At 29.6% G+C, this 14,143-nt stretch overlaps 1 protein-coding gene and 1 long non-coding RNA gene across 3 annotated transcripts; one reads left to right on the forward strand and one right to left on the reverse strand.

The window, feature by feature from the left end:
- Positions 1-3,972: 3,972 nt before the first annotated feature.
- Positions 3,973-5,138, forward strand: LOC131606873 (uncharacterized). Its single transcript, XR_009285089.1, has 3 exons — positions 3,973-4,608; positions 4,732-4,801; positions 4,974-5,138. It is a non-coding gene; the product is annotated as an uncharacterized LOC131606873 (long non-coding RNA).
- A 3,117-nt stretch (positions 5,139-8,255) lies between these two features.
- Positions 8,256-13,858, reverse strand: LOC131601851 (MAR-binding filament-like protein 1-1). Of its 2 annotated transcripts, XM_058873758.1 has the most exons (5): positions 13,491-13,858; positions 11,967-12,167; positions 11,056-11,099; positions 10,805-10,945; positions 8,256-10,294 (listed from the first exon to the last, which is right to left on the reverse strand). In XM_058873758.1, the coding sequence occupies exons 1-5, from the start codon at positions 13,756-13,758 to the stop codon at positions 8,573-8,575; spliced, it is 2,376 nt and encodes a 791-aa protein (XP_058729741.1). In that variant the 5' UTR covers positions 13,759-13,858; the 3' UTR covers positions 8,256-8,572. The 2 variants fall into 2 exon arrangements, with proteins under 2 accessions (XP_058729741.1, XP_058729742.1); XM_058873759.1 differs by lacking the exon at positions 11,967-12,167.
- Positions 13,859-14,143: the final 285 nt, after the last annotated feature.

Below are 14,143 nucleotides of genomic sequence, written 5' to 3' on the forward strand. Positions count from 1 at the left end.
AAAATTGACTTATTAGAGAGGAATTTCCATATGAACAATTGTTGGAATTGTAAGGTATCATGTCACCTTGCTACACATGTCAAGAATTTAATTCACATCATAGGATTTTTTCCATTCACAAATAATTATTTTTGAGATGAATTTATTCTTTATGAAATGTGTGGAGAATTAATTTCATGAGATCTTTTCCCGAATCTTTTGGAAATCTCTATATCTTAATGGCTATTGATTATATGTCTAAATGGAACGAGATTATTATGGCATCACTCACAAGTGATGCCAAACTGATAAGTAAATTTCAATCGAAAACACTTCCCTCGATTAGGCACCCTCGAGCAATTATCAGTAACATGATAACTCATTTATGTAATGAATTGTTTGATGAGTTGTGAGACAAATAAGATGTAAAAAAAATGTTTCCACAACTTATCATCATCAATGTAGTGGTCAAGCCGAGTTGTCAAATAAAGAGATTAAGAGAATTCTTGAAAAAGTGATAAATCCTTTAAAAAAAAGGATTGGTCTAAGCACCTTAATGATGCTTTGTGGATCTATAAATTCATTTAAAACACCAATAGAAATATCCTCATTGAGATTAATTTATGGAAAAACTTATCGTTTTGCATTGAGCTGCAATATAAAGCCTTTTAGGCAAAAAAACAAAAAGAACTTTAACTTACAAGTTTCAGATAAGGCAATACTTTTATAATTAAATGAATGGGCAGAGCACAAAATCTTCATTTATAAAATTGTTAAAATTTATAAGGAAAAGGATAAGAGGTGTAATCCTCATTTATAAAATTGTTAAAATTTATAAGGAAAAGGCTAAGAGGTGGCATGACAGGGAATTCAAAAAAGAAAGTTAGTGAAGGGACAAGACATCCACCTTTTTAACTCAAGACTTAAGTTATTCCATAGGAAACTTAAATCAAGGTGATTAGGACCGTTTAAGCTTTTAAAGATATAGACTTAATATCCTTTTTGATCCTTTATGTTAATCTCTAGATTTATTTTGGTCCCTTAACTTAAAAAAAGACCTATATTAATTTCCTAACTCTTCAAAACATACCGTTAGTCATTTTCGTCTTATTAGCGACAACAAAACTCAGAAATTGGTCTCTAAATTCGTCGCTAATTAGAGAAAATGATTAAGATGATATATTTTGAAGAGATAAGGGACCAATATGAACTTTTTTTAGTTAAGAAATCAAAATGAACCCCGAGGTTAACATACGGGACCAAAAAGGATATTAAATCAAAGATATATGCTTATGGAGCTATGAACCTCCTTGATGAAAATACATGGCATGCGTTTAAGGATAATGGCCAAAGAGTAAAGAAATTCCTTGCTGATCATTTAATCATAACGAATATTATCATAGATCTAGATGAACAATAGTGTTGTGTTAAGTTAGGTTGAAGACTCAAAACCAAATGCTATTGAGAGGCAACTGTGGTTTCTAATGATTTTAATAGTTTTGTTTTGCCTATAGACATGTTGTGATTAAAGGTATCAAGTAGGTTAATGAAAATAAGTGACATCACATCAACTTTCACCAATGAAGCTTTGTTGTTTTGAAAGAATGAATATTGGTATGTTGGTCAAAATTGTGAAATGGTCAGATGTATATCTTACGTGTATAGAATTTATTCTTAAAAAGGCAGAAAATGTAATAAGAAAGATGAAAGGATGCAACATGGGATATCACGTGAAATATACAAGGAAAGTGACAAGTGGCGCAAAGCCTTTACACGCCTCTTACATGTGTACGTCCTAATAATTACCTATGTCGTTATCATCATTGTCATCGTGAACCTTTCTAAACGTAACCTCTCATATTCCTTCCCAAATTTTAATTCAAAATTTAAAATTTTCAACTCATACAAAAACTACCCATTTCCATCCCACTCTCTCCCTCTAATTTTTCATAAAAAGTGCTATGGATTATATTTCATCGTCATCCTCTTTTAAAATTAAAATCCTAAAAATATTAATTGATTCCTAAGGAAATTTTAGTCTTCATAAATAGTGAAATAGCATTATGTTTCTCTTCTATCTTTTCAAAAAAGAATTTTCGTGTTGAAAGGGACTTCATCTTCGATGATAATGACAATGATTAAGGTTTACAAGATGATGTTGGAAGAACCATATTAGAACACGGGTGATAGAGGTTCCGCAAACATGGTAATTAATTTAATTCCAACCTGTGAAGGAGTTTTATGCAAATTTAACCAACCCCAGTCAAAGAAGGAAGGAAATGGTGGTGCAAGGTAAAAGCCTTCAGTAGTCAGAAGCGACCATTAAAATGAATTTTAGTGTTAATAAGGTAAAATACACTTATCAACAATATTTTGAGTGATATCGATGAACATGACCTAACTTCGATCATGTAGTCATTATGCGTTAGAGGGGAAAGGCGAATATAAAACAACAGTGAATGAACTGACCTAAGTTTCATACCAAAGATGTGGTATCAATATCTCAAACATTCACTGTTGCCTACAAAACATAATGATACTTTCTACAAGGAAAGATTAGTGTTGCTTCACTTCATAACAACTTTGCAACCCATCTAAATTGGGAAGACAGTTTATCAAGAAATCATGAGTTTCTCTCAAATGAAGGAATGGGTTATGTGTTTTCCATGATTGACCATTTCCCCGTGTAAGAGGCATTTAACGCCCATCATGAAAAATGATGATATGATTAATCCTGTGGTAGGATTTCACAATAAGGACATATAAAAAAAATGATAAAATGTCCAGTTGACAAGAGTAGTAAGGAGACACATAAAGAGTAGTCAGAACCATTAGCATCTAGGATCTTCGAAGAGACCATGAGGAATTTGTTGCTAAAAATGCAAAAGGATCAAAGAAAGCACCAAAAAATCAAGGGTGACAAATGTAACACCTTTATAGACCCCGTGTAATATTATAGAAATAATCAGAATAAATTAGCATGCATATCAAGAAAGGGTATCACACATATTCCAAAATCACATATACACATTTCATGCTCAAATAACACTAAATTAAATTCATGCTTTTCATATCACTTTACATAACCATGTTGTAGTGGAATCACTTTCATTAAGAATCTCATAATATTCAAGTCTCAAATAAACTCATTCATTGAATCAACTTAGGCATAAAAAACCACTTCACCATAAAATTCAAATCCATTTAACAAAATAAATAGAGTATACAATTTTATCTCTCAAAACATGAATCAAACATTTCCCCTAGTGTTACATGACCAGAGCACGACTCAAAATCTAAAATGCGAAATAAAATAAAGATACCTTCCTCATCTTCACTCTTGCAAAAGCAACTCTAATGTTCAATGCCTGAGCGATGTAGTATAATATTATAAACATTTAAATATTTACTTTTAAATAATACATTTATCATATATTATAATATTATAAACATTTAAATATTTATTTCTCTTTAATAATAGAAATTTAAAAGTCAATTGTATTTTATTATTATTATTATTTTTATTATTATTACTACTATCATTATTAAACTTGACTAATTGTATTAGTTTATATATATATATATATATATATATATATATATATATATATATATATATATATATATATATATATATATATATATATATATATATATATATATATATATATATATATATATATATATATATTTTAAATAAGATTGTATTTTCTTGTTATTATACAAATAAATATTGATTTATTTATTATTAATAACTCATAAGTTAGAACTCATAAATACTAACCATTAAAGTGTATAGTTAATATTGAAATAAATTGTATTTTCGGGAATACATCTCTAAATTAATTTTAAAATATATCTTCGAATTAAATATTTACAAAAAATAAAATTTGATTCATATCCAAATTTATCTAAATATTTTCAAATTTTTAAGGGTGCAAAAATACTATTAATTATTTTTAAGGGTGCAAAAATACTATCTATCATATAAGAAAGATAGATGTTCTTGAAATACCATTTATACCCTTTTTCTAAATTCTCTTCAATTAGGCTGTCCACGTGGACATCCTCTTTATCCAATTTTTTCCTTTCACTGACTCTACACTCAGATAACCTTTTTATTTTTTTCCTTTCCCTTACTCAACATTTTGCTTGTCTTTTCAGTTTTCTTTCCTGTTGCTTTTCTCAATACTATTTGTTACTTTTTTTTTCCATCCTATCCTATCAAGTCTGCAGCACATTGAACCTATCAGCTTTGCTTGCAACTATGGATTTGGTTGAATCGATACAAACCACTTCTCTCTTAAATATTTTTCCTAAAACTATACCAACATTCAACTCTTTCAAAATCTCTCTCATTTCTTTAAACCTGGTTAATATTTTTTGTGTGTTGAATTTGTTATAACTTTATTGATTAAAGCTACTATTTTTTCTCTTCTATTTTCTTCTTCAGATCTGTAGAAGACTGTAGATGAGATTTTGGATTTGGAGCTAATAGTATATCAAAGGTATCTTATCTTCAAGTTCTGATGATTTTATGTTTTATTTTTATTTTCAGAGCTGTAAAAATATTATGGACGGAACTTTGTAATCCGGAGAAGTTTGATGAATGAGCCTTTATGAAATTAGGTAAATCTCCATCTTTTATTTGATTTCTTTGTTAATTTCATTTTAATTTTTTTTTTATGTTTCTCATCGGGGTTTCATAATTTGAAGATCATATTTTTATTTCTTTTCCATTTTCTTCTCCAGATCTATAAAAGTTTGTGGATGAGATTTTGAATCTAGATCCAATAACAAATCAGAGATATCTATGTTCAAGGTCTGGTGATTTTATGTTTTACTTTCATTTTCAGATATGTACAAATATTTTAGTTTCATGTTATCAAATAATCAAATTTTTATATTTATTTCTTGTATAATCATACATCTGTTTTTCTCTGCATTGTTTTTTAATTACAGTGAAATTGATTTTTGTTTCTGAATTTACACAGAATGATCAAAGGGAATATGAACTGATCTAACAATAAGAGGATGCAGGTATATGTATCTCTTTCCTTTTTATTTATTTTGTTTTACATCAATTTTGTATCTACAAGGAGAATAAATTAATTTTTCATGATTTTTTTTTAAAGGAACAACAGATAAATGCAGGTACCTCCCATACTTTTTTATATTCACTTTTTATATTCTCCATTATTTTTCTATTTTGGTTGTAAGATTATTGTTGATTCTCTCATTTGCTGATATAATGTATTAAATAAATTGAAGTATATTGATTCTATTCTGCTTTTGGTTAAGGTTGCTTAGTGCATCTAATTGATTGCAAATTAAATTCATTCTAATTTTTAAGATAATTTCCTTTTTCAGCTTAAAGATCATGTTCTTCATTATCATTTTTTTGTTATATATTTATTTCAATGTTAAGAGTTTCAAAATAGTTTTTATTATCTTATTCAACATCACGTGCACCTTTGTGCAGTTTTTTTGTTAAAAGAAAAGTTTTAAGTTTTAGTAGGAGAACTTTTGTATAGCTACTCTGTCAAACATTAGTTACATTGGGTGCTCTATAATAATTGACATTAGATATGTATTGTTTACAATAGTACATTGGGTGCTTTATACGTATGATCAAGCCTTAGTTTTTTGGTACAGGCATGTCCACTGCTTGCCTTTGCATGTTGCACTCTGACTGCTCTTTAACCATATTTTTTATCAACCAAAATAGATAGTCTGATACACATCATGTTGATAGACATATTTTTTATCAAATAGTCAACAAAATAAATATAAATTAACTATCCACTTGCAACACATCAAATCTTTTTAAAAAAAATTAAGATTCATCACCTCAACCTTTTTTTTTAATTTACAATTGGTCATAATTGAGAAACCAATAAATAGATTTAATATCAATTTTAAAAAATTAACATTAAATAAAAATAGAAAATAATAAAACAAAATTAAGAGAAACTAAATTTTAAATTTATGTTACTAATATTTGGTGTTCTTTATACCATATAATCATTACTACACTATTGAAAAAACTTTATTACTCTTTTCAAAATTTATTGTCTATTATTTTAAATATCATTCACTTATAGTTACAATATTTTTTTTAATAATTACTTTATTAAATTCTATAATTGATACTACTATAAAAACACTCTAGAATTAACAACTATTTAAAAAAACAACTAAAATGAAGTGGAAACAATATATATTACAATAACTTACACTTTTCATATTAAATATCATAGTTTTCAATATTTTAATATATATCGTTCAATATATTATAAAAAAAATTAATTGTTAACAATTTTTGAATCTCTTATTCTTTTAAATTTTAATATACCACCATTTTTATTTTTATTTTTATGAGACAAAACAAACCAACACCAAAATAATGATATTTAAACAATACTAATTATTTATAACTTAAAAAATAAATTTATTACCATATAATCATTACTACACTATTGAAAAAACGTTATTACTCTTTTTAAAATTTATTGTCTATTATTTTAAATATCATTCACTTATAGTTACAATTTTTTTTTAATAATTACTTTATTAAATTCTATAATTGATACTACTATAAAAACACTCTAGAATTAACAACTATTTAAAAAAACAACTAAAATGAAGTGGAAACAATATATATTACAATAACTTACACTTTTCATATTAAATATCATAGTTTTCAATATTTTAATATATATCGTTCAATATATTATAAAAAAAATTAATTGTTAACAATTTTTGAATCTCTTATTCTTTTAAATTTTAATATACCACCATTTTTATTTTTATTTTTATGAGACAAAACAAACCAACACCAAAATAATGATATTTAAACAATACTAATTATTTATAACTTAAAAAATAAATTTATTACTTTAAATATATTTTTTCCAAATTTAAAAGAAAGAGAGATTTTAGAAATAAATGCAAAATAAAGAGATCAATATAAATAACAATTAATTTTAATTTAACATCTATTGAATTTTTTTAAAATTCATTTCAAATGTATGTATAACCGATTAACTTTTTTAAAAATTATGCTATAATTAGAATGTTATAAATAAAAACAAAATTTTATATTAAAAAAATGTACATCTAATATTAAAAAAAAAATGTACATCTGAAACGGGATATGAAGTTATTAACCAAAATATTGATTATTAACGGGACAAGAAGTTATTGATCAAAATATTGATTATTAACAGGACATGAAGTTATTGATCAAAATATTTTTTTTCAACGGGACATGAAGTTACTTAATGTTGATTATTTATTTCCCAAATAATGATTATTAATTTTAATTAAAAAAATTATATTAAAAAAATGTACATCTAATATTCAAAAAAAAAAAAGTACATCTGAAACGGGACATGAAGTTATTGATCAAAATATTGAGTATTAGCGGGACATGAAATTACTAATGAAAATATTTTTTTAACGGGACATGAAGTTACTAATGAAAATATTTTTTTAACGGGACATGAAGTTACTAATGAAAATATTTTTTTAACGGGACATGAAGTTACTAATGAAAATATTTTTTTAACGGGACATGAAGTTATTTAATGTTGATTATTTATTTTCCAAATAATGATTATTAATTTTAATTAAAAAAAATATATTAAAAAAATGTACATTTAATATTAAAAAAAATGTACATTTAATATTAAAAAAATGTAAGGACATGAAGTTATTGATCAAATATTGATTATTAACCGAACATGAAGTTACTGATCAAAATATTCTTTTAATAATTATACTTTTAATTATTATTTTTTTATGGATAACCAAATATTTTTTTTATTAAAAAATATATATATGAAACAAATGCGCGTTCCGTACCAGAACCCGTGCGAACGCACAGGTTTGTTACTAGTTATTTTCAAGTAAGTTGTCAACCCATGTTCCTATATTTTGGGAATAGTGATAGTGTTTTATTTTTAAATTCAAAATACTATTAAGTGTACTGCTAAATGATAATCGAATTTCCTTTTCATAGTATTTCCTTCAATTTTCTTTTCTGCCATAAACCTACAATCACCCACATCTTTGAATCGAACAAGCTAAACAATTTTTCCCTCTTTGTTTAACTGGAGTACAGACTTCACAAACCGAATCATACATGGTGAAAATCTTCCTCTAAGTTAACTCATAAACACCTCTTAGAAAATTTGAAAAATAATGTTGTGTACCCTTCCGCCCCTCATAAGAAGAACTGAAATTTCAACCACTAAACAAAAAAAAAAAAGTAGTTGGAAAATGGAAGCATCATGGTTTTCTTGATAGACAAGAACCAACAAACAATTCTCCATGTAAAATACAACCCAGCATTCTCAATTTTTTTCTTCAGGTTATTACGAAAATTATTACAAATCAACACTCCTACAAGTTTAGCTCAACAATCCCTAATGTGTTATTTCATTTGTACAATACTATTGCCACATGAAAACTTATCCAAAGTGAATAAAGTGCAATAATACCAAACTTCCCTCCAAATTATTTATCACAGAATATCATTCTCTTCAATCATGATTTTATATTTTTAATACGAACCTCTCGATTCTCTTGGTTATGAAGGGTTAGTTTTTCTTCTTCGAACATTCTTCCGTACACTTACAGCGGCTTCTTGGGTTTCGCCTTCATCTTTCTGTCCTCGCTGCTCATTGTTAACAACAGATTTTGATTTTGAAGTGTTGATTTGACTTCTCAACCGCAATATTTCACCCTTGGCAGAAGCCAATTCGTCTTCCAATTTCTTCCCTCTGCTCTCTAAAGTTTCTCTCTCTTTGCCAAGTCTAGTGATGAGGTTATGAGCATCTTCAATGTTTTCTTGAGCCTCCTTGCTTGCATTTCTTTGTTCTGTAAGGTACTGGGTAAGAACCTCTTTCTCATTTTCAAGGCTAGAAATACGAGATTTAGACCCTTCTAGCTCCTTAGAAAGGATTACAGAATTTTGGTTCATTTCATCTAGTGATTTGGTAGCTTCATCGAGATCAGTTTCAATAGTTTTCCGCGATTCCTTGTCTTTCAAGACTTGCTTCTTCAAAGCTTGTAAATCTTTGTTCAACGAAGTAACTAACTTCTTTTCTTCCTTCAAATCCTCTGATGTGGCTTCAGCCTTTTTGTAGATCTCAATTAATTCTCTTTGCAGGGTGTCGCGGTTTTCAAGAGTGGTAGTTAGCTCATGGGATGTACTCTGCAGTTCTGCTTCTGCTTTCTTCAAATGTTCCTTTACAGTTGTAAGCTCGTTGCCAAGTTTTTCTCCCTCGAGATTCACATCATCAAGTTTCCGCTGTAGTGACTCCTTAACTTCGTTGAGCTCAGCTGAAAGGTTAGACACTTGAAGTGCAAGCTCTTGGCGCAGATTATTTGACTTATTTAGCTGTTTTTCCAGCTCCAAAGAGTCATTTCTTGAATTTTCAAGATTCTCCAGAGTGACTTGAAGTTCATACTTCAAATTATTCACTTTTTTAGATTCATTCTGCAGCGACTCCTTTAAACCTTCTTGCTCTTGGGTTAAATCAGCAATGATTACCTGGTTTTTGCTCGATTCATTTAGGGCGAGTTCAAGTTTATCCGTTAGCCGATGAAGCTCGTCTTCCCTTTCTTTTAAAACCTTAGCATCCAAAACAGCCTTCTTTTCAGAAGTCAACTTTAGGTCATTGAATTCCTTATCCAATACATCGTATTCGCTTTTAAAGTTATTGTTCTCAAGAGTTAAGGCATCAACTCTCAAATTTAGTTCCATCACAACAGAATCCTTTCCTTCTAGTTTCTCTTGGCTTTTCAGTATTTCATCTTTCAACCCTTGAATATGCACATGAGCATTGGATAACTCGTCATTGGTTTGGTCATAGGTAGTATTCAAATTCCTCAATTCCAACTTCTTATCTGCGAGCAATGAATTCAGATTCTGAACGGCACGTTCTTTGTCCTTAAGGTCTTCACTCAGCAGATCAATTCTTTTCTGTAAAATTTCGATAGAATCTACCTTTTCTTTCAAATTGTTTTCAAGGTCTTTCTTATCTGTATCGGTCTTTGAAAGGTTAGTTTCAAGCCTGTCAATTTGAAGTTTCAGCTCGGCAATAAAACTTTTCTCGCTTTTTAGCTCCTTTCCCAAACTGGTGACGGTACTCTTTGCAGAATTTAGTTGGTCAATCAGTGCATTCTGCTCTTCTTTTGCCTTTCCGAGTAGCTTGGTTTGTTCCTCCTGTTCATTTGATAACTTCAATTCGTAATTCCTCTTCAACGAAACAATTTGCTCTTCTTTTTCCTTCAGTTTGTTGTTCATCTGTGCACATTGGCCAGTAAAATAAAATGTAAATACTATATCTTTCTTCGAAAAAGTACCATCTAAAATCAAACTAGATAAAAAATTGTTGTCGAGTAAAAATGTAAATTGGTCATTAAAAATGTAAGCAACTCTCAAAATAGTCCCACATCGTTTCAAATAGACAATACATCTCTAATATTCTAACATACCAGTCAAAATAGTCCTACTAATTTTGACTGTTAAAGACAATGAACGTTGACCGAATATGTGCCCCTTCCATGTTAAATTTTACCGTTAATTAGTAAATACACAATTTCAATTACTAACAAATTTGTCTTTTAGATAATCTAAATTTCTTCGGCAAATTAGACTTCAGCAAATTGGCATTGATGTGGGATCGTCGTGCAATGTGAGTATGTGACATGTTCCAATGACATGTCATGTAATAGCCTCTAATGATAGAAATTTTACCGTTAATACATGCCATACAGTTATCAAGAATCATAAACAAAGTACATAGAAGCTTACTGTTTCTATTGTCGCCACAGCAGCCGATTTTTCTTTCTGGGAGAGTGCATAGAGAGCACCCAACAGACCAGAAGATACAATTCCAATTCCATTCAGAAGAGACACAAAGGAATTTGATGATTTCTGCATTTCAGGTGCTGTCTGTCCATAGAAGCATTAAGTTTAGAATGCATAAACATCCAAACAACAAAAACAGGCAAAAATTTAGATTAATATTCAACATTTGCTTCTGAATTTTACAGCAAACAAACCTCTGCTTGCTTTTTATCCTCTGGTATCTTCACCTCACTTTCTTCTGAAAGTAGAATGGATAATTACACAGTTACTAAATATAAGAACCCTGTGATACTGTACTAAGCAATTGAAAATAGTTACAAATCATACTCCACATCCCAAAATTAAATATGAGAAAATGAAATGCATCACAGAAACTGTGGTGTCTAAAAGGAAAATACAGAGATCTCCTTTTAACATACTTATGGAGCTCTAATAGTATATTGCAATATAGCACAAATCACAATTGTAGAGTAGCAAATCGGCAAGGGAAAAAAGTTGATACTTTGATAGTTAATTTATTGAGTTACTCTCTTCGTTTTTTATTAGAAGTTCTTCGCAAAAAAAAATGGTACCAAATTATAAGTCGTTTTGCAATATCAATAAATCATCAATGTTATTTTTCCTATTATACCCTTAAATACTTAGTTTGGTTTGCTGCAAATAGTTATATCACCCGTCCAAATTATGCGTCTGATTTAGATCTCTCTATCATGTTATAGAAATGGTATATATCTTCTGTTTTAGTAACATGTAAATTAACATTACCAGTTACCATATAATAATCCGCACGAATCAGCTTTTACAAATTAATGTAACACAACACGACTTTTTTTAATGAAATCCACGTGAATCCTCTTAGTAGGCAATCCTATTTGAGGCTGATGGAGCCGAACAAAAGAAGTCCTAGTAAGGAACAGCTTTGTGCACATTCTCCTCACTAGCAGACCTAGGCAAATGCTTTAAAACATACTGCACAAATGCTTTTTTAACATTTTAAAATGTTGACAAATATATAAAAAGCAAAGAAACTAGTGAAGAGTAACTTTCAAACTAAGCCATCATGAAACTACAGCTAAGATCATCAAGTAACCAATCAAAGAGGTACCTGAATTTGCAGAAGCAGATGAAGATACAGATGAGGGAGAGACAACGTCTGAGAGGGGGACATTGATACTAAAGGTAGGCAACGGGACATCGTCAGAAAGCATACGTTGTCTGCGAATAGAGCGAAGACGTCGACTGCGAACAGTGTCCCGAGATGAAGGAAGACGTTGTCTACGAATACGAGATGAAATGAAGACGAAGACTGAAAAAAAGACGACTATGAGACCGGAAATGGAGAATCAAATATGGGAAATCGGGAAAAGCAGATGAAAACCAAAGAAGAGGAAGACTTCTATAGACAGGACATTTCAAATGCCAAACTTAAATACTGTTTTATACTCCCTCCATTTTTTTTTATAAGTCGTTTTGGATTTTTCACACATTAAGAAAAGTAATCATTGTTGCATGGGAAAGAGAAATTATGAAGGATTTTACAATATTGTCCTTCATTAATTGCATGGGAAAGATAAATTTAAATAATTAAAAGAAGAGACTATAATAAATACTTCCATGTGTAATATGAAAAATAACATTAATGATTCCTTGGTATTGCAAAACGACTTATATTTTAGTACAAATCTTTCCCCCCAAGCGACTTATAAAAAAACAGAGGGAGTAACTTTTAAAAGCATTAATTTTTGTTTTTGTTAGAGCAGAACATCTACCAGACATAGAGTATCGAAGCCAAGAACATGAGTAGAAAGATTGTGAATGTCCAACTCCAACGCGGTTATGCCTAAACCCAAGTGTGTCATGCTTCATAGACGATAACTAATACTACCTTCGATCTCTAACGTATACGACAACAACAACAACAACCAAGCCTTATCCCACTAAGTGGGATCCGCTACATAGATCAACTTCCACCATAATGTTCTATCTAGAACCATACTCCTATCCAAATCGTTAATTTTGAGATCTTTCTTAACAACTTCTCTTATAACTTTTCTAGGTCTTCCTCTACCTCTAACAATCAGACTTCTCTCCATCTAATCACTCTCCTTACCAGAAAATCTACATGTATATAAGAAATAATCACAATAATCACCAAGACCAAAAAGCTTATATTCTATATAAAGTTGAAATTTAATCCATTACATACCCTCGACATCAAATATTTTACACACATTAATTGAGTTTCTAGTAAACATTTCTCACAACAAATATTCCTATCGTTAGTATTACATTGGGGATGAAAATCGAACACTCGTTCTCCATATCACTCCACTCCTTACCTCCCTATTCCAACCAGCAAGCCAACCTTATATCCCATAGCTTTTAGTAAACATTCATCTCATATTACATAGTAGCATATAAAAAAGGATTCAAAGCAATTAATCCAATTGAATTTTTTTTTTCTTTCTTACTTATAATTGAGCCAAAAAAACCAAAATAGATCGATTAACCTAACCCTAAAACGAGACATTCATAAGTGTATCAGGCCATAATAATAATTAATTGGTCCATAATTAGCAAATAAAACAATATAAAGAGTAATTCAAAGATTGAAACGAAAGAAACATACTTGGTGATGGAATGACTCCTTCAAGAGCAGGTGCAGTATCGAATTGTAGAAAGGGAAGAACGGCAACCCCCACGAAAAGAAACGTCCTTTTGTTGCATTCTGGATCGTGGTGATGGCGAGAGCAACACACAACAACGGGAGAACGAGGGTTAGTGTTTCGATGACGACGAGAAGAAGAAGAAGACGAAGAAGAAGAAGAAGGGAAGAGAAATGGGTATAGTAGCGGAGAGTGCAGTGAGGTAGAAGTCGCTGCTCCTACAAAACCCATCTTAGTTAGCGATTATGTCGCTTGTCACTCTGCCACATATACACACACTTCCAACCAACTCATGTTGTGTGTGCCTTTCATTTGTGGCTCTTGTTTCTTCTCTACCACTTTCAAATCTTTATATATATTCCAAATTATGTTATATTCATATAAACTTTTTATATTCCAATATGTAAATATTACTAACTTTACATAACTACATACTAACCCATTGTTTTATTTTAAAGAAGAAGAAAACAAATATTTAAGTAGTGATTTAATTGAGAGATCTAAATCTATTGGCTTTGATGTATTTGAGTATATAACTCTTGAATTCTTAAATTCTTAAATTGTTTAAAAATTTAACCATTCAATCAAATTGAAAACTGAGACAACTATTATGTTG

The sequence above is a fragment of the Vicia villosa genome, linkage group LG5 (assembly GCF_029867415.1).
Source record: "Vicia villosa cultivar HV-30 ecotype Madison, WI linkage group LG5, Vvil1.0, whole genome shotgun sequence".
NCBI classification, from domain to species: domain Eukaryota; kingdom Viridiplantae; phylum Streptophyta; class Magnoliopsida; order Fabales; family Fabaceae; genus Vicia; species Vicia villosa.

Excerpts from the sequence above, each read along its gene's own strand:
- LOC131601851 (XM_058873758.1), bottom strand. The coding sequence starts at position 13,758 with ATGGGTTTTGTAGGAGCAGCGACTTCTACCTCACTGCACTCTCCGCTA. Across the intron at positions 11,100-11,966 it reads ATCTGCTTCTGCAAATTCAG|AAGAAAGTGAGGTGAAGATA; the intron begins GTACCTCTTTGA and ends TTCTACTTTCAG. Across the intron at positions 10,295-10,804 it reads CTGTGGCGACAATAGAAACA|ATGAACAACAAACTGAAGGA; the intron begins GTAAGCTTCTAT and ends CAATGTGCACAG.